Here is a 14849-nt window from a genome sequence, read left to right as displayed (position 1 = left end):
TTTTAAGGGATGTCTAGTTGGGACACAAGGGGATTGGTTCTGGAGCTGGATGGAGATTCTTAATATGCATTAGAACAAATTTGTTTGGATTTTTCATTGCTGTTATTTATCAAATATTTACTACTTGTAACTTTTTTTTTATAACTTTCATATCATTATACTTTAAAAAGCAGACACAAATACTAGAATTTAATTTGCTCCATTTGGTTTTGCAATTTGTGTTTGCCTTTTCTGCTCCTTTTTAAGGCTGAGTATTTATTGTGCAGCTTAATGTGCAAAGGTTGCCCCTGTTGTAGGTGTTTGTCATGTAAACTATCCTTAACTGCTGCTGTAAAAAGCAATCACTGTTAAGTGCTCATAAAAACCATCATTTTAACTGAAGCCTCCCATTTCCATTCAAGCTACACCAACTTTTAACTTTATTTAAAGAGAAAAGCATAATCACTGTATATGGTTCCCTTTTTCTGATTTGAACTGAACTGCAGATTTTTTGTTAGCAGGTTTACATTTCAACAATAATGCCACCAGGGTACAAGAGATACACAAGGACATGTTTTTATTATGTGCTACCCTTATGCCATGCATCTTAGCATCTTAACGCAACAAATATTCCACGATTTCTGTAGCAGTCCACACGCCTCAAACAAATCAACATTTTCTCCTCATCTGCGGGAATCATTTTGACCTGAAGACCAAAATAGCTAAAATATGTGTATTTTAGCTGTTTTGAAATGACTACAATGGTCCGACTGTCAGATGGAAATTTCCAGTAGAGAAAAAGTAAATGTAACGTGTTTTCTAAATCAGGGAACGATCAAACAAATCAGTACAGTTAAGCCTGTGAGGAATTTTCATTTTTTTTCCTTGCAGATATTTTTTGTATTTTCATTTGGAATGAGGTGTTTGCTTTGCCATTTTCTGCACCATCTTTTGTCACTTTTTATTTGAATTATAACATCCTCTGGTTTGATGTTTGAGCCTTGCGCTACTGCTGTATTTCATATGAACTCTGATGAATAAGTGCTGCTCCATTTCTGTCTGGTTTTTATTCGCGTCTTTGACCTTTTTGCTGGTGATATTTATATATTTTATCCCATTCAGTTGCCTGCGGCTGGCCTAGCAGTCCTGGTGTTTGCATACTGGATCGATAGTCTCCCTGCTCTCACCCACTAGCATTAATAAGGTCATTGATTAGCTGCCCCCCCAATGATTGATTACCCTTTTACACCATTGACTTAATGTATTATTAGTTAAGCCCCCATCCCCATCTGATGGAAGCTTTTGTGCTCCATAAATTTGCTTGCTGCTGATTGCAAACCTGCAGTAACTTTGAGGTACCTGCTGTGTAAAAACAAGAAGAAAAGCATTAGTTGAATAGATTTTACTCTCTTACTTATATGCGGGTAGTGAAAACAAGTTGGAGTAAGACGCTATTTTTGGTTTTAATGCCATATAGTTAGAGGAGGAGCGGAACCGGTGAAGCATAAGGAGTGATGGATGAGAAGCCGCCTTGGTTTTATTCCAGTAAACGAGGAGCGTTCCACTTGGTCTTACCTTCACAGGGCCAGCCAGCAAAGCGCCGATGGAGACTGATGGGCCTCTTACTGCTGGGGGTTAGGAGGAAGGACGGGAGGGGAGGGGAAAAAAGAGGGAGGAAAAAAATTTGCTCTGAAGGAACATTAAAATAACTGATATGTGCATACTGTAAAATAATGGGACACAAAAGAAGAATCAGCTTTTAAAAAAGAGGTGAACTGAAGGATTTTATACAAGAGAAACTAAAAGGGTGGGTTTTGGAAGAGGAAGGCGCCTGCTAAGTGTTTCTATTTGGTCCACTGCACAATTGTGGGGATATATGGATATGCCATAGTTGATATGACATGGAACACGCTTGACTGTACATTTTGATTATGTGATAAATTTTACATAGTGGAAGCGTGACCGTCTCTGCCTGTCAGGGCAGATAGCTTGCATTAATAAACGAAGGAGATCAAAATTGGTTCAGGCAACTAAATATAGGCTGACAGTGAACCTTGCTGTAAAACATGGTGTTCCTCAATTGAATATGATGCATTCTCTTCGCCATATAACAATTCTCCCTCCCCATTTTTCATCCTGTCTGTTAGCAGGGTACAATGTATTGAATCCCAGTCATCATCGTTATTTCAATTTTCAATATTACAATCGCAAATTCCTTTCAGCTCCAAATATTACAAATATTTGATGGGCTACATTACAGGTGCTGTGGATTTGAACCCTAACGTCCTATAATGTATATGTTCGTTTAGATGGACTGCTATTGTCCTTTAAACTGATAAAAATGTGATGATATTGTAATATTCAGCAAATAATTTCTCTATTTTCCCCCAGTATTTTACACTAGACAACTAGACAGCTTTTCTCATGACATTTATTTTAACTATCTTTTCAGTATTGAATGATTTTATGTCAAGACATTCTGTTACATTCTTAATCTCCATTATTATTCCCAATTTATGTATTTATTGGAATTCCTCACTATTATTATTTCATGTCCTTGTACATCTCTTAAGGTGACGTCTCCTTAATGACGTTCTTTTGTCTGTCTTCCCTCAGACATATCCCTACTGAGCAGCTCTGGTGCCCAGTATGAGAAGTCTCATTGGGGCACTTCAGTACCTGTTGACGGATCTTCCAGTGCCAACAATTGGGACAAAGTGATCATTGACGGAAGTGATACAGAAGCTTGGCCATCCATTAAGCATAATATCGACTCCGGCCAGCCATCAAACCCAGAATGCTCCTTGGGCTCAGCTAGCTCTAACTTAGACACCAGTGCTGTCGCTTCTAGAAGTAGGAGTGGTCTTCTGAGTATGGCCGCAGGTGCCACTGGCCAGCAGGCCCACTATAACTCTCTCAAACCAAACGGTACCATGATGACGGGACCTGTGTCAACCAGCACGTTAGCAGCTAGTAGAGGCTGGGGTTCAGATGGGAAACAAGATGGCATGAATGGTGGAAGAGTAGCAGCCCCCAGTAACTGGGGATCACCGAATTTTAACTTGAACCTCAACCCCAATGCCAACCCATCGGCCTGGCCTGTCTTGGGCCATGAAGGTGGTACGGGAGGTGTTAATGGACCCAGCTCTTCGTCCCTCCCACCAGGCATACATGGAAATGGAAATGTGGGAAACGGGAATGCGGACACTGGTGGGGGGAGTTGGGTCAGCATGATAAGTGGTAATGACAATGATCAGCAGCACCTTTCAACCAACAAAAACTTATCTTTCAATATGGAGCCTGGTAACCTTAACACTGATGGACCAAACTACACTAAACAACAACAAGCTCAGGAGCCTATGAGCCCCATCCACGGTCTTACTGGCTGGGGTGGTCATTCACCCACTGAGTCTTCCCAGCTCAGTGGGGACACAACAGGCAGCTCTGTGTGGGGTGGAGGAGAAAACAAGCCGACAGAGTCTCCAAAAGACTCGGGCTGGGACTCATCTCCCTCTGGAGGCCTTTCTGCCTGGGGCCGCCATGGCAGTGGTGGTGGAAGTAGTGGCAGTGGTGGCTGGGGAGACTGGGGGAAGTCCTCTGGAGGTGGGGATATATCCAAAGGCTGGGACTCAGTGGATGCTGGTAATTCTGGTCCAGGCCAGGATCAGCAAATGAGTTCATGGGGCAAACAATCAGGAACAGCTCCAGCGAGTGAGGATAGCGGAGACAGCAGTGAAGGGCGATCCCAATGCAGAGACAGGTCCTCCAGCATGGAATTTGCCCCTCTGCTCCCCCGGCAGGACCTAGACCCCCGAGTGCTGAGTAACTCGGGTTGGGGACAGACCCCCATCCGGCAGCACACTGTGTGGGAGATGGAAGAAGCCAATTCTGATGATGGGAAGAGCACTAGCAGCTCAGACACCATGGCATGCTCCAGCTCTAATGGTGGACCCTCATCAACCAATGGAGGTGCTATTAACCCAAACATTGGGCCCAGCCAGAGGCCTGGATCTGGAGGAAAAATGGACAGTGAAGGATCATCCTCCTCTGGTTGGGGCGCTCCTCCACCGCAGCCGATTCAAACTGGATCAGGATGGGGGGACCCCCCACTTTCAGCAACCAAAGCCCCAAATGGCACAGCATGTGGCTGGGGAGACCCTTTACCTACCAGCGGTCCTAAAAATGAGGACAGCTCATCCTGGGGTTCCGATGAGAAGTCATCTAGCTGGGATGATGGCATGATGAAAAACAAGCCTAGCAGCTGGGGAGAAGGCCCCAAAAACTCCCATAGCTGGGGCAACAGTAATGGGGCTTCCAGTAGTTCTACCACAGGCGAGTGGGGGGCCCCAGACATGAAGAAAAATAGTTCCTCCAGCAGCATGTGGGAAGGAGAAGGAAGCAATGGAGAAAGCAGTGGATGGAATGAAAGCCCGAGAGGAGGAATCAGAGGAGGTGGGAGCTGGGGGAAACCTACTCCTGCTGTGAGCAACAGCAACTGGGGAGAGACCCCACGTGCCAATGGTCCAGTGCAGGGAGGCTGGGGCTCTGCAAAGCCCCAGGAAAGCAGCAGCAGTGGCAGCAGCACTGGTAGTGGAGGATGTGTCAGCATTGGTTCCTGGGGTGGTCCTGGCTCAGTGAAGCAAAGCAACCCTGGCTGGGGAAACGTTAGCAAGCAGGAGCCGGGGATGGAGCCCACCGGTTGGGAGGAGCCCTCCCCTCCCTCCATCCGCCGGAAGATGGAGATCGATGACGGAACATCAACTTGGGGTGATCCCAACGCCTACAGCAAGACCGTCAACATGTGGGATCGCAACAATCCAAATAACAACCCAGGCAACAGCGGCCCGCCACCCAGCAAGAATGGTGCAGTAGCAATGATCAATAATAACAACAATCACTCTCACCACATGCACCACCATTCTCACCATGGCCAGCCCCCAAGTCACATGCTGCACCAAGGAAACAACAATGGGTCACCAAATAATGCTGCCTCTCATCCGGCTGGGGGACCCCAGGGTAGACCGCCCCTTGCAAATCCAGGTACTGAAAACAGTTTTAAACACCTCAAACAATGCATTTGATAGTAGTTTGATATTAAAAATGTGAAAAATATTTTTAATAGTTTTTTTTCTGGCTAATGCTTAAGACCTAGAAAATTAGCCTTTATTCTCAGTTGAAGTTTATTTTTTCCTTCTTTATTATCCTCTTTCCTGGGCTGGATGGCAATATAAATATGGGTCTTCGTAAGACCTTGTGGTAGCCCATTTATAAGTTAAAAAGTCAGTTCCAATAAGCCTGAGCAATGAATACACAGATAAGGTAGAGAAAGTAGAACCCTGGTTTTGGTTACCAGAAGTAAGATCTTATGTACAGTGATGAGACAAGATGTGAGCCAAGACTTCTCTTTTTAGCTCTGTTTTCTTTTTCTAAATTGATGTACATTTCTTCCAGGTTGGGGAGAGCTTCCCAGTGTCCAGCCCAAGCCGGAGCCTGCGTGGGGAGAGCCAGCAGCTCCAACTTCAGCTGTTGACAATGGTACATCTGCTTGGGGGAAACCCCCAGGTGGTGTTGGAGGATGGGGAGACGGTGGCCATGAGCCACCTGGCCCTTACGTGAGGTCAAATGGACACACAGGTTCTGCACCTTGCAAATCAGGTAACCTGTTTGACAAACATTTTGCTTTAGGTTAAAGTTATATATTCTAGACTTTGCTGTATATGTAACCTGGGAATTTGCTGGAGATTTAGTCTTCAGGATGACACTCAAAAAGTGTATGCATGTGTTTTTTTACTTCAGGGATTTCAAATTGTAGTCAGAAGGTGTTTGTTGATGTTCCTTGAGTGGTGTGTTGCTAAGATTAAAGCAATTCCACGCATCAATAGGTTGTGGTTGTTTTTACTGCTGGGTGAAAGTGTTTGAAATTATAGAAGGGTTGCTGGGAAAAGGTAAAGATGGCAAATGGCAACAGTGGCACCTAGTGGTCCGACTAAGAACAACCTGCTCGACACCTTTTTTAAACGGAACGAATCATGTTAATATGAGATTCATGAAAAATGAGAATCTTAAGGGTTTTTGTTGTTGTTGTTGCTGCTGTTATTATAGTTCATTTATACATTCAATGCATGTTTTTAGGCCCCAAACCTATGCAAGATGGCTGGGGAAATGGAGAAGAAATGAGCATGTCTACCAGCCAATGGGACACTGAGGATGGGGATGTATGGAACAGTCCCACATCGCAGGACAGCGGTTCCTCGTGTAATTCCTGGGGCAACGGACCCAAAAAGTGTCCAAGCAAGGTCAGAGAACAATCTTCACTTCTGTGTGCAACACAGAGACACTTCTGTGTTTTGCTTGTTGTTCTACTGATGGAAGCGCGGGTGGAAATGCATTGACGGGTATTTTGCTGGTATTTCAGGGGAAGATCGGCAGCAAGCAAGATGAGGCTTGGATCATGAACCGTCTGATTAAACAGCTCACTGACATGGGCTTTCCGGTATGAATGCATTGTTTAAATAAACTAAATATCCTATCCTGTAAATTCTGAGGTAGAAGTAGTTATTTTGATTCCTCCCCCCAAAAAAAGAAGTACATGCAGTTGCATCGCTGCATTCCTGTGCAGTTTTTTTTTTTTTTTTTTTTTTGTTATTTTGGTTTTGAATTAGTCGGGAAAAACAGGTTTTTGATTAGAAAATACGTCATATTTTCTTCTCGTATTACAGAGAGACCCTGCTGAGGAGGCTTTGAAGAGCAACAACATGAACCTTGACCAAGCCATGAGTAAGTTTAGAATAATTTTCTTTATTGTGTCAAAATTATACACTTTCTTCATTTTAGGTGAATTAAAAACTGCTAAATACTGCCAATGATTTATGTTGAGAAACTGATTTTAACCCTAGCTGTCTCCCACCATTCTTCTGTCTCCTTGCAGCTGCTCTCTTGGAGAAAAAGACAGACCTGGACAAGCGGGGTTTGGGGATGTCTGACTACAGCAACGGCATGAACAAGACCCTAGTGTGTCGGCCCTCCGCTCTCTCCAAAGACCCCTCTGACCGCAACACATTTCTTGACAAGGTGAGAAAACAATTACCTGAGCAGAAGTTATGAGAAAAAGTTTTATTTTGTTGTTGTCGCTTTCTCCTTTCTGATCGGTCGTGGGTTTGTGTGTTCTCCAGGATGGCGTCCTGTCAGATGACGCTCCCCCATCACCATTTTTGCCTTCCCCCAGCCTGAAGCTCCCCCTGGCCAACGGTAGCCTTCCTGGGCAGGGTTTGGGACAGGGCAATCCGGGGCTGGCCATGCAAAACTTGAACAACAGACAGGTACATTAGAAGAAGCATTTTCTGTTTCACTATACAACGTAGAGCACTGTTTCCAAATAGATAAGAAGAGAAAATAAAACACCTGTATATTAAAAGCTGTACTTAATGGCTTTTATGCACTACAGTATAATCAGATATCAGAACAAAAAAAGGTTTTTATTTTGTGTTGGGTTTAGAATAGTGAAAAACTGCATACTCTTGTGAATAGTTAAAGGTTACCAGTAGTTTGCCTGAGCATTTTGTATCGATACAAAATTGTAGTTGAATGCAAAAAATACATATCTTTAGTCTTTATATTTGCATATAAATTATAAATATTAGTTTTCCAAGCTTTTGAGTGTGTTTCATGAACTCTTCATTGACTTTAAATGCATTCACTCAATTTATTGAATGATCTAAAGAGTCCTATAAAGACCAGACCTGACCATTTTCTATTTTTTTTTTGTTTGCTCAAAATGGTCAAATATGCTCAGATCTCATTACAGTTTACCATCTTTGTCCTTGGATATATTATATTTTTCTGTATTTATTTTATTCTTTGATTCAAATATTCTTAAAGGTATGTTGTTCACAACATTGGCAGCACCTTCATTGTCAGTTGTTTTTCTTCCTTCTTCCTTTCAATGCTTTTAAAAGTATTGTTAAATGGATTTGTTGACCGGTGCAGCATTTTCGTCAATTTCTGTTGCTTTTTTTTTGTGCTTCATTAAATACTTGTGTAAGTGAAATTTAACCGAATGTTCCTGGGTTGTCATCTGCTGTACTTTCAGATACCCAATGGAATGTTTGGCGGTAATGGAGCAGCACAAACCCGGGCCATGCAGCAGCAGCAGCCTCCTCAGCCACCAGTGCCACCTCTCAGCTCCTCCCAGCCTAGTCTACGTGCTCAAGTGCCTCAGTTTCTTTCCCCTCAGGTAGGCACATGGCATTTAACGCACACACACACACACACGCACGCACGCACGCACACACACACACACACACACATATATATAATAATATACAGACCGTTACATTCCCAAGAATCTAAAAACTGATGTATTAGTTTGATTCTCCCACTAGATGGAGCTGTTGTGTTTTGCTGTTGCCATTTTTAAAGCTCTTTTTTTTTCTCCTTCTTCCTCATCCCTCTGCTCCTGTCAGGTCCAAGCACAACTCTTGCAGTTTGCAGCAAAAAACATTGGTCTTAACCCTGCACTTTTAACCTCACCAATAAACCCTCAACAAATGACCCTGTTGTACCAACTTCAGCAACTGCAAATGGTAAGACTTCTGTTTCACTTCATTCGTTGCATTTAAAGCACAAGCTGGTACACAGATGCACAAAAATCTATTTATCGCAATTTATAAGAGTAAAAATACTGTCGAGGTTAAAATGAAACGCCAGTGGTTGATAAAACCATTAATACCATTACCATATTAAAAATACACAGAGAAAACAAAAATGCATGTGAACATACTCAATGCCCACTTAAAAAAGGAAGCTGAATGTAATGCAATACATATAAAACGTATATTTGGAAGGAACTCATAACAAAGAGCTAGATACAGATAACAGAACCTCTCTTCCTCTCTATCAGACCTTCTTATGTAAAGAATTTTATATATTAGAACTGAACAGAGAATATATGATGGCCTATGCACAGTTGCAATTTATAAATTATTGATGAACAAACTAGATATTAATGATGTATTCACAAATAATCCTTTCAGATATTTTAGTTGAAACAAACCAAGTATGACTCTTCATGTCTATATTTTTACCTATCACAACACACAGGAAACGTGTATGTGTTGCAATATTTGTAGTTAAAAGACTTTTAACATAGTCATAGTCCTTTCAAGAGTAAACTCTGCAAATTCTTTCTACAGCATTTAATATCGAAAGCCACAGAATATATGTGGCTGAATCAAAGTATTGTCAAGGGAAGTGGAAGAAAATGGTTTTAAGAAAAGCACTAACTTAATCTGATTTAAATATCACGTTTTTACTAAAACAGTGACTAAAAAGTGACAAAGAGAGAAGTTGGAAACGTCTGAATATAGAACTAAATGGCAGAAACTCTATTCTGTAAAATGTATTTTGTAATATTTTTTCCCAACATAGTTGCATGCATAAGACATACGACTTTAATGAAATCAAACTGGCCTCAAATTACATCCCTGTGGGACTCCAGAATATATGACAGCAGCATTAGATTCCATTAACCCTTAACAAAAACAATAAAAAGATAAATTATTGTGTTACGAACAAAGATTTGATTATTCAGGCATGTTTTGAGCCTTCCTTGCATTGTTTTCTTTTCTTTTACTTATGTTTTTTTTCTTTCCATTCAGGCATACCAGCGTTTACAAATCCAGCAGCAGATGATGCAGGCGCAACGCAATGTGTCCGGCCCCATTAGGCAACAGGAGCAGCAAGTGAGTCAACATGTGCATTCTCACAGAAAAACAATATTTCATAACTCATTATGTTGTGTGACCGTATGGAGGTTGTGTCTCCCATGGCTATGGCACAACTTCAAATGTCACATGTTGCTCTAATGGCAAAAAGGAAAGATCCTTTGTCACAACGCAATCTATTAAGTACCAACTACTGAAGCTTCTTTACTGCTCGAAGAAACTGCTCAATAGTTTTTAACTATTTTTTTTTTATAGTGCAGGTCTTAAATTACCGAAACCATAGTAACGTCTCCCTAAAATTGTTTCCATAGTGACACACCCACCACCCTGACTTTGCATTTCTTTTGTACTCTTTCTGCAGCAAACTCTTGTGTTCTTATGTATAGTTCAATATTGTCTTTTCTCCAGGTTGCACGTACAATCACCAACATGCAGCAGCAGATCCAGCAGCACCAGCGTCAGCTGTACCAGGCGCTGCTGATGAAGCAGCAGCAGCTTCCCTCGCATTCCTCCTCGTCCTCCTCATCCGCCGGTCTGCACCCCCCTGGTGGCCCTGCTGGAGTTCCTGGCTCCGGAAAATCAACCCTGGACCCTTTCGCAGGCCCACACCAGGCTCCGGGCCTCGCTGACACACTGCACACCAAAGAGCCTCCGTCTTCGCCCAATGCCTACAGCACCTACCCTCTTTGTGAGTTCTTATTGAGAACAACGCAGTGTTGAAGTCAGATTTTAGTTTTTTTTACTATATATATATAACTCTATTTGTTACAATAAAAAATGTAAAGTTCAATAAATGAATGACTAATAAACCTATTAAGAAAAAAAAACGTGATCAAGCTGCTGTCAACTTGCTTTGAGCTAAAACAGTTTTATGCACAGATGTTTGTGCAAAGAGTCATGCTGTCATGCATAATATAATTTTTAAAGTCACTTGTGTTTTCTCTGCAGCTGGACTGAATCCAAACATGAATGTAAATGGCATGGACGTTGGGGGTCTGTCCCTGAAGGAGCCCCCCCAGCCCCAGTCTCGCTTGTCCCAGTGGACACACACTAACTCTATGGACAACCTCACTGGCAATTCTTCAAATTTGGAGAATAACTTCAATAATAAGCATGGTATGTTTCAAAAAGATGGGAAAAGCAATTTACTTGCTGCTTTAAATACATGAAACACCAACACAATATAGGACAGCGTTGTGATATGAAATAAAAACATAAGATTGTACAAATCTGTGAATATTTCTTTTCAAGTCTTGCTTCAGGGACTTGATTGGATGTTGCTCTGGACTTTGACTGAGCCTTCTAGAGTCTGTTCAAATTCTAATTAAATGCATTGATGATTTTGCTACAATGTGGCAAAATGTGAAAATGTTTAATGGGTATGGATATTTATGGTTATTTTCTGATTATATTCAGACATGTTTAAATGCTTGCATAGTTTGCTGCACAGTCTTCTGCAATTTAGAGCAACAAACTACTGAAAATTTCACTAATCTTAAGGAATTTCCTACTTGAGATCGTTTTGCACTATTATTGCATCAGTTGTATAACAGTCTTGCAGGGCAATATGTGTACACTATCTCTCTGATACAAAAGATATGTAGATTACAATAAATTATAATTTTTACTTTTAGATGTGGTCATTTCACTGAGTTTTGTGAATTCCTTTTAATTTAATGGGTCTAAAAACTTGTCTTCGTCTGTACGTACTTTCCTTTCAGGTGTCATATCTGCTGCCTCTACCCTTGGACCCCCAGGGAAGCCCCCCCAGCTGGAGGACTCGTACAGCCCTTACAATCTAATCTCTAACTCAGAGTCCCCCAGCAGCCCCCTGGTGCCTCCTGACAACTGGGGCCAAGGCAAGAGCCCCAATGAAAAGATCTCAAATGGGGCCAACATTAACTGGCCTCCAGGTGAGGAGCGCACACACGTTTTAAAACTTTGTGATGATGACTTAGATTTTTATTTTTTTTTATTTTTTCAGTTACATTTTTGAGTTGCTTCTGAAACAAAAGCCGATCATCAATCATGTGACTGTTGGCGAAAGCAAAACTAATTCATATCCGGATCCTTTAACAACATGCAAATTCAGGTTAGTCCATGACACGGCAAATGTCGCCAGTGGAGCCTGCAGCTGCAGAGATGAACTGCAAACTGTGTGCAACGTTTGAGGCCCTCAGTCAAAACCACAACTTTTAAGAGGCAGGGGAACGCAAAGTGGTGAAGAGGCCCTGGGCCGTACCAGCCTTCAACAGGTTGGGCTTCTGTAGCAAAACCTCAGCAACCCCAACCACCACTGACACGTACACAGGAAAAGAAGCTTGTTTATGTGACTGAACATAATGTTTCTTCAGTCACTCTACAAGCGTCAAAAACCTGCCGTTTTTGTTTTGACCTGCTCTGATCGTTGACCCGACTGCCAGGTGAAAACCTGGGAAATCAGATAAAAACGAAAGATTTCCACTTTACCCAGACTGTAAATATTAGTGTGAATAAATGCCACTAGCTCTGTAAGAATGCACAAAAGAGAATCATCAGGTCAGACCTCACAGGAAATACTCCAGGAACTCCAGCCAAAGGAAAAAAAATTGTTGAATTTTCCACCGATGTTTCTTCAAATATTTTCTTTAAAAGCTAAATAGTGATGTAACCAGAATTCAGCCTCCTGTGTTAGTGGTTTTTTTTTCTTTTTGCCCTTGTTACCAATACAGTATTTTTATTTACTTTATAATTATGATTGAAAAAAAAAATTGATGCGACCAACTGGAAAGATTCTTATTTTGATTTGTTTTTAAGAACTATAAACCTTACAGTTCTTAAAACTATAAGAGCTTTTTCAAAAAGTTGAAAAACATGTTTTTCTAGCCTTCAGCAATGAGTGATACATAGCAGTTATATATTATTGATATTGAAAACAGGTTATCTTTGTGAGAAAGCAGTCTTGGATTTTAATTTGAAATGATTACAGAGTTGGCATCTCTAGACGTCTTTAGCTCGTTGTAAAAACCATTAGAGCAGTCAATGTTATCAAAAAATATATATATATAACTGTTTATGTGAGCTCTTTATTTATCCTCATCAATGATTTTTATTCCTCAGAGTTCTGCCCAGGTGTGCCATGGAAGGGCCTTCAGAATATTGACCCTGAGAATGACCCCAACATGACCCCTGGCAGCGTCCCCAGCGGTCCCACCATCAACACAAACATCCACGATGTCAACCGCTACCTGCTGCGGGACAGGAACGGAGGTACGGAGCGAAGCCTCAGTCATCAGCGACTCTGTCCTTCTGTTACCTCCATTACGCCTCAGACCTCCATACTGTGTGCATCGTGAATGATTTTCTTTTGTTTTAACTTTTTCTTTTTTTAAATCTTGCTTCTGTTGTCTGTCTTTGCTCACAACACCACGATCTCCACAATAATGTAGCCACTTCCCCAGTTTCTCCACTGGGAAATGGCTCTCTGCCTCCCACCAGCAGCGATTGGCCAATCAGTGACTTATCTAGCTCTCTCAGTCTGTTGTCCAGTGATGGAGAGAGCTCAGGTACTCATCCAGTAGACGTCTAAGCCTTTCCCAAACCCTGACTTGTGTGTTTCTTCTTACTTATACCAGTAAAAAAAAAAAAAAGTCAGACAACATCCTTGACGTGATTGTGAACAATCTGTGCTGCAGATCAAAAACCACAAAACAGGCCTCACCCATCCGATCCCTGCATCAGGACCACACCCTGACCTAGTGTGTTCTGTGTGTCTGTGTGTAAAAACAATGTGTGGGTTTCTCTCACTTTTTTTTTTTTTTATTGCTTACCTGTTTTTAAATTTTCTATCTGTGAAACCAAGTGCAAGTTCCCCCTGTGAGATTACCGTCTTTGTTACAGAAGTTTGAGTATTTTTAAGTGAAGCAGCACATGCATGTATTTTATTTTGCATGAACAATTTACTTAATAAAAATCAGAGTTTTTTTTTTTCTTTCAAACTTTTAGAAGAATACAAACACATTTCTGCTTTTTAATATTTCCTTAGGAGAGGTTTATTTTGCTTTTTGAGTTCCAGTTCTAAATATCAAGCATAACATGTAGCAGCTAACCTGGCTTGGTTTTTCCTCTATGCTTAACTCTATTCTCCTTTTCTCCCCATTTTCTTCTGTCCATGTAAAGGCAAACTGACTGAAATGAAGTCTACCTGGTCCCCGGGGCCCATTGCTCAGAGCCAAGCCTCTCTGTCGCATGAGTTGTGGAAGGTTCCTCAGGGCCCGCGCAGCACCACGGCCCCCTCCCGGCCCCCGCCTGGTCTCACCAACACCAAGCCCTCCTCCACCTGGGGCGGCAGCTCGTTGGGACTGGCTCAAGGCTGGAGTGCCACTTACTCCTCTGGTGAGCACAAAGTGTCATTTACACTAAACTCCCATCACATGCGTGCATCAATCAGCATATAAATGTTGCTAAACTATGAAGTGTTTGCTTACAGAGGTCTTCCTTTCCATCTATTCATTTTCTGATGTTTTTCAAGCAGTCTGCAGCTCTAAATTGTGTTATATTGATATCAGTCAAATAAAATGATATTAATAATTTCAGCTTCACAAACTACCGTCGCTGTTACTGTTTTTAATGGTTACCATAGTGACATATTGTATTATTATTTGCCTAATACTATAGTGGCGTTTAGTCTGCTTATTTGGTAAAAAATAAAATCCAGAATAATGTCAGAGTACAGCTGTTAGTCTAATTTTTATCTTTTAGTTAACAAATGAACAGAGAGACGGCTCCTCCAGCCAAACCTTCACAATAAGAGCTTTAAATACTTTGCTGTGGATTATTTAAAAGTTAATCAAACCATTCACTAAATCCTTTCCAGCTACAGTTACTTTCCCTGGCAGATAAAATGTGATACAGAAGCATTTTGTATTACTACTACAATTAGTAAATTTGTACACAGCAATAATAATGCTGTTAAATCTCGGTGTTTATCTCATTGTTGTACGCAATTCTAAGTACTTCATAGGTGTGTGTTTCTTCAACTTCTGAAGAGAAGTGAGCTCAGTTTCAGCAGATTTCCTTCAAACTCGTCAGCAGAGATACCAGCATAAATCATGTTCTGTCTGATCCGTTTCACACCCATCCAGCTCATCCTCCACTGAGGATGTGGAC

The 14849-nt window shown here is 41.5% G+C and overlaps 1 protein-coding gene across 1 annotated transcript in view; it reads left to right on the top strand.

Annotated features, from left to right (window-relative positions):
- Positions 1 to 14849, top strand: part of tnrc6c2 (trinucleotide repeat containing adaptor 6C2) — a 56445-nt gene that overhangs the window by 31921 nt on the left and 9675 nt on the right. The window contains exons 5-20 of the mRNA XM_088005310.1: positions 2596 to 5019; positions 5431 to 5634; positions 6112 to 6275; positions 6395 to 6472; positions 6699 to 6756; positions 6908 to 7050; positions 7152 to 7298; positions 8069 to 8212; positions 8442 to 8561; positions 9636 to 9719; positions 10110 to 10389; positions 10650 to 10817; positions 11423 to 11614; positions 12801 to 12950; positions 13130 to 13246; positions 13860 to 14075. Of these exons, the coding sequence (XP_087861436.1) occupies positions 2596 to 5019; positions 5431 to 5634; positions 6112 to 6275; positions 6395 to 6472; positions 6699 to 6756; positions 6908 to 7050; positions 7152 to 7298; positions 8069 to 8212; positions 8442 to 8561; positions 9636 to 9719; positions 10110 to 10389; positions 10650 to 10817; positions 11423 to 11614; positions 12801 to 12950; positions 13130 to 13246; positions 13860 to 14075 (4689 nt within the window). The remainder of the gene's footprint in view (positions 1 to 2595; positions 5020 to 5430; positions 5635 to 6111; positions 6276 to 6394; positions 6473 to 6698; positions 6757 to 6907; positions 7051 to 7151; positions 7299 to 8068; positions 8213 to 8441; positions 8562 to 9635; positions 9720 to 10109; positions 10390 to 10649; positions 10818 to 11422; positions 11615 to 12800; positions 12951 to 13129; positions 13247 to 13859; positions 14076 to 14849) is intronic.

The sequence above is a fragment of the Poecilia mexicana genome, unplaced genomic scaffold (assembly GCF_051168715.1).
Source record: "Poecilia mexicana isolate PSO_F unplaced genomic scaffold, ASM5116871v1 scaffold_1, whole genome shotgun sequence".
NCBI classification, from domain to species: Eukaryota; Metazoa; Chordata; class Actinopteri; order Cyprinodontiformes; family Poeciliidae; genus Poecilia; species Poecilia mexicana.
The sequence above is the reverse complement of the archived record's forward strand: the minus strand, read 5'-3'. Positions and strand labels throughout refer to the sequence as shown.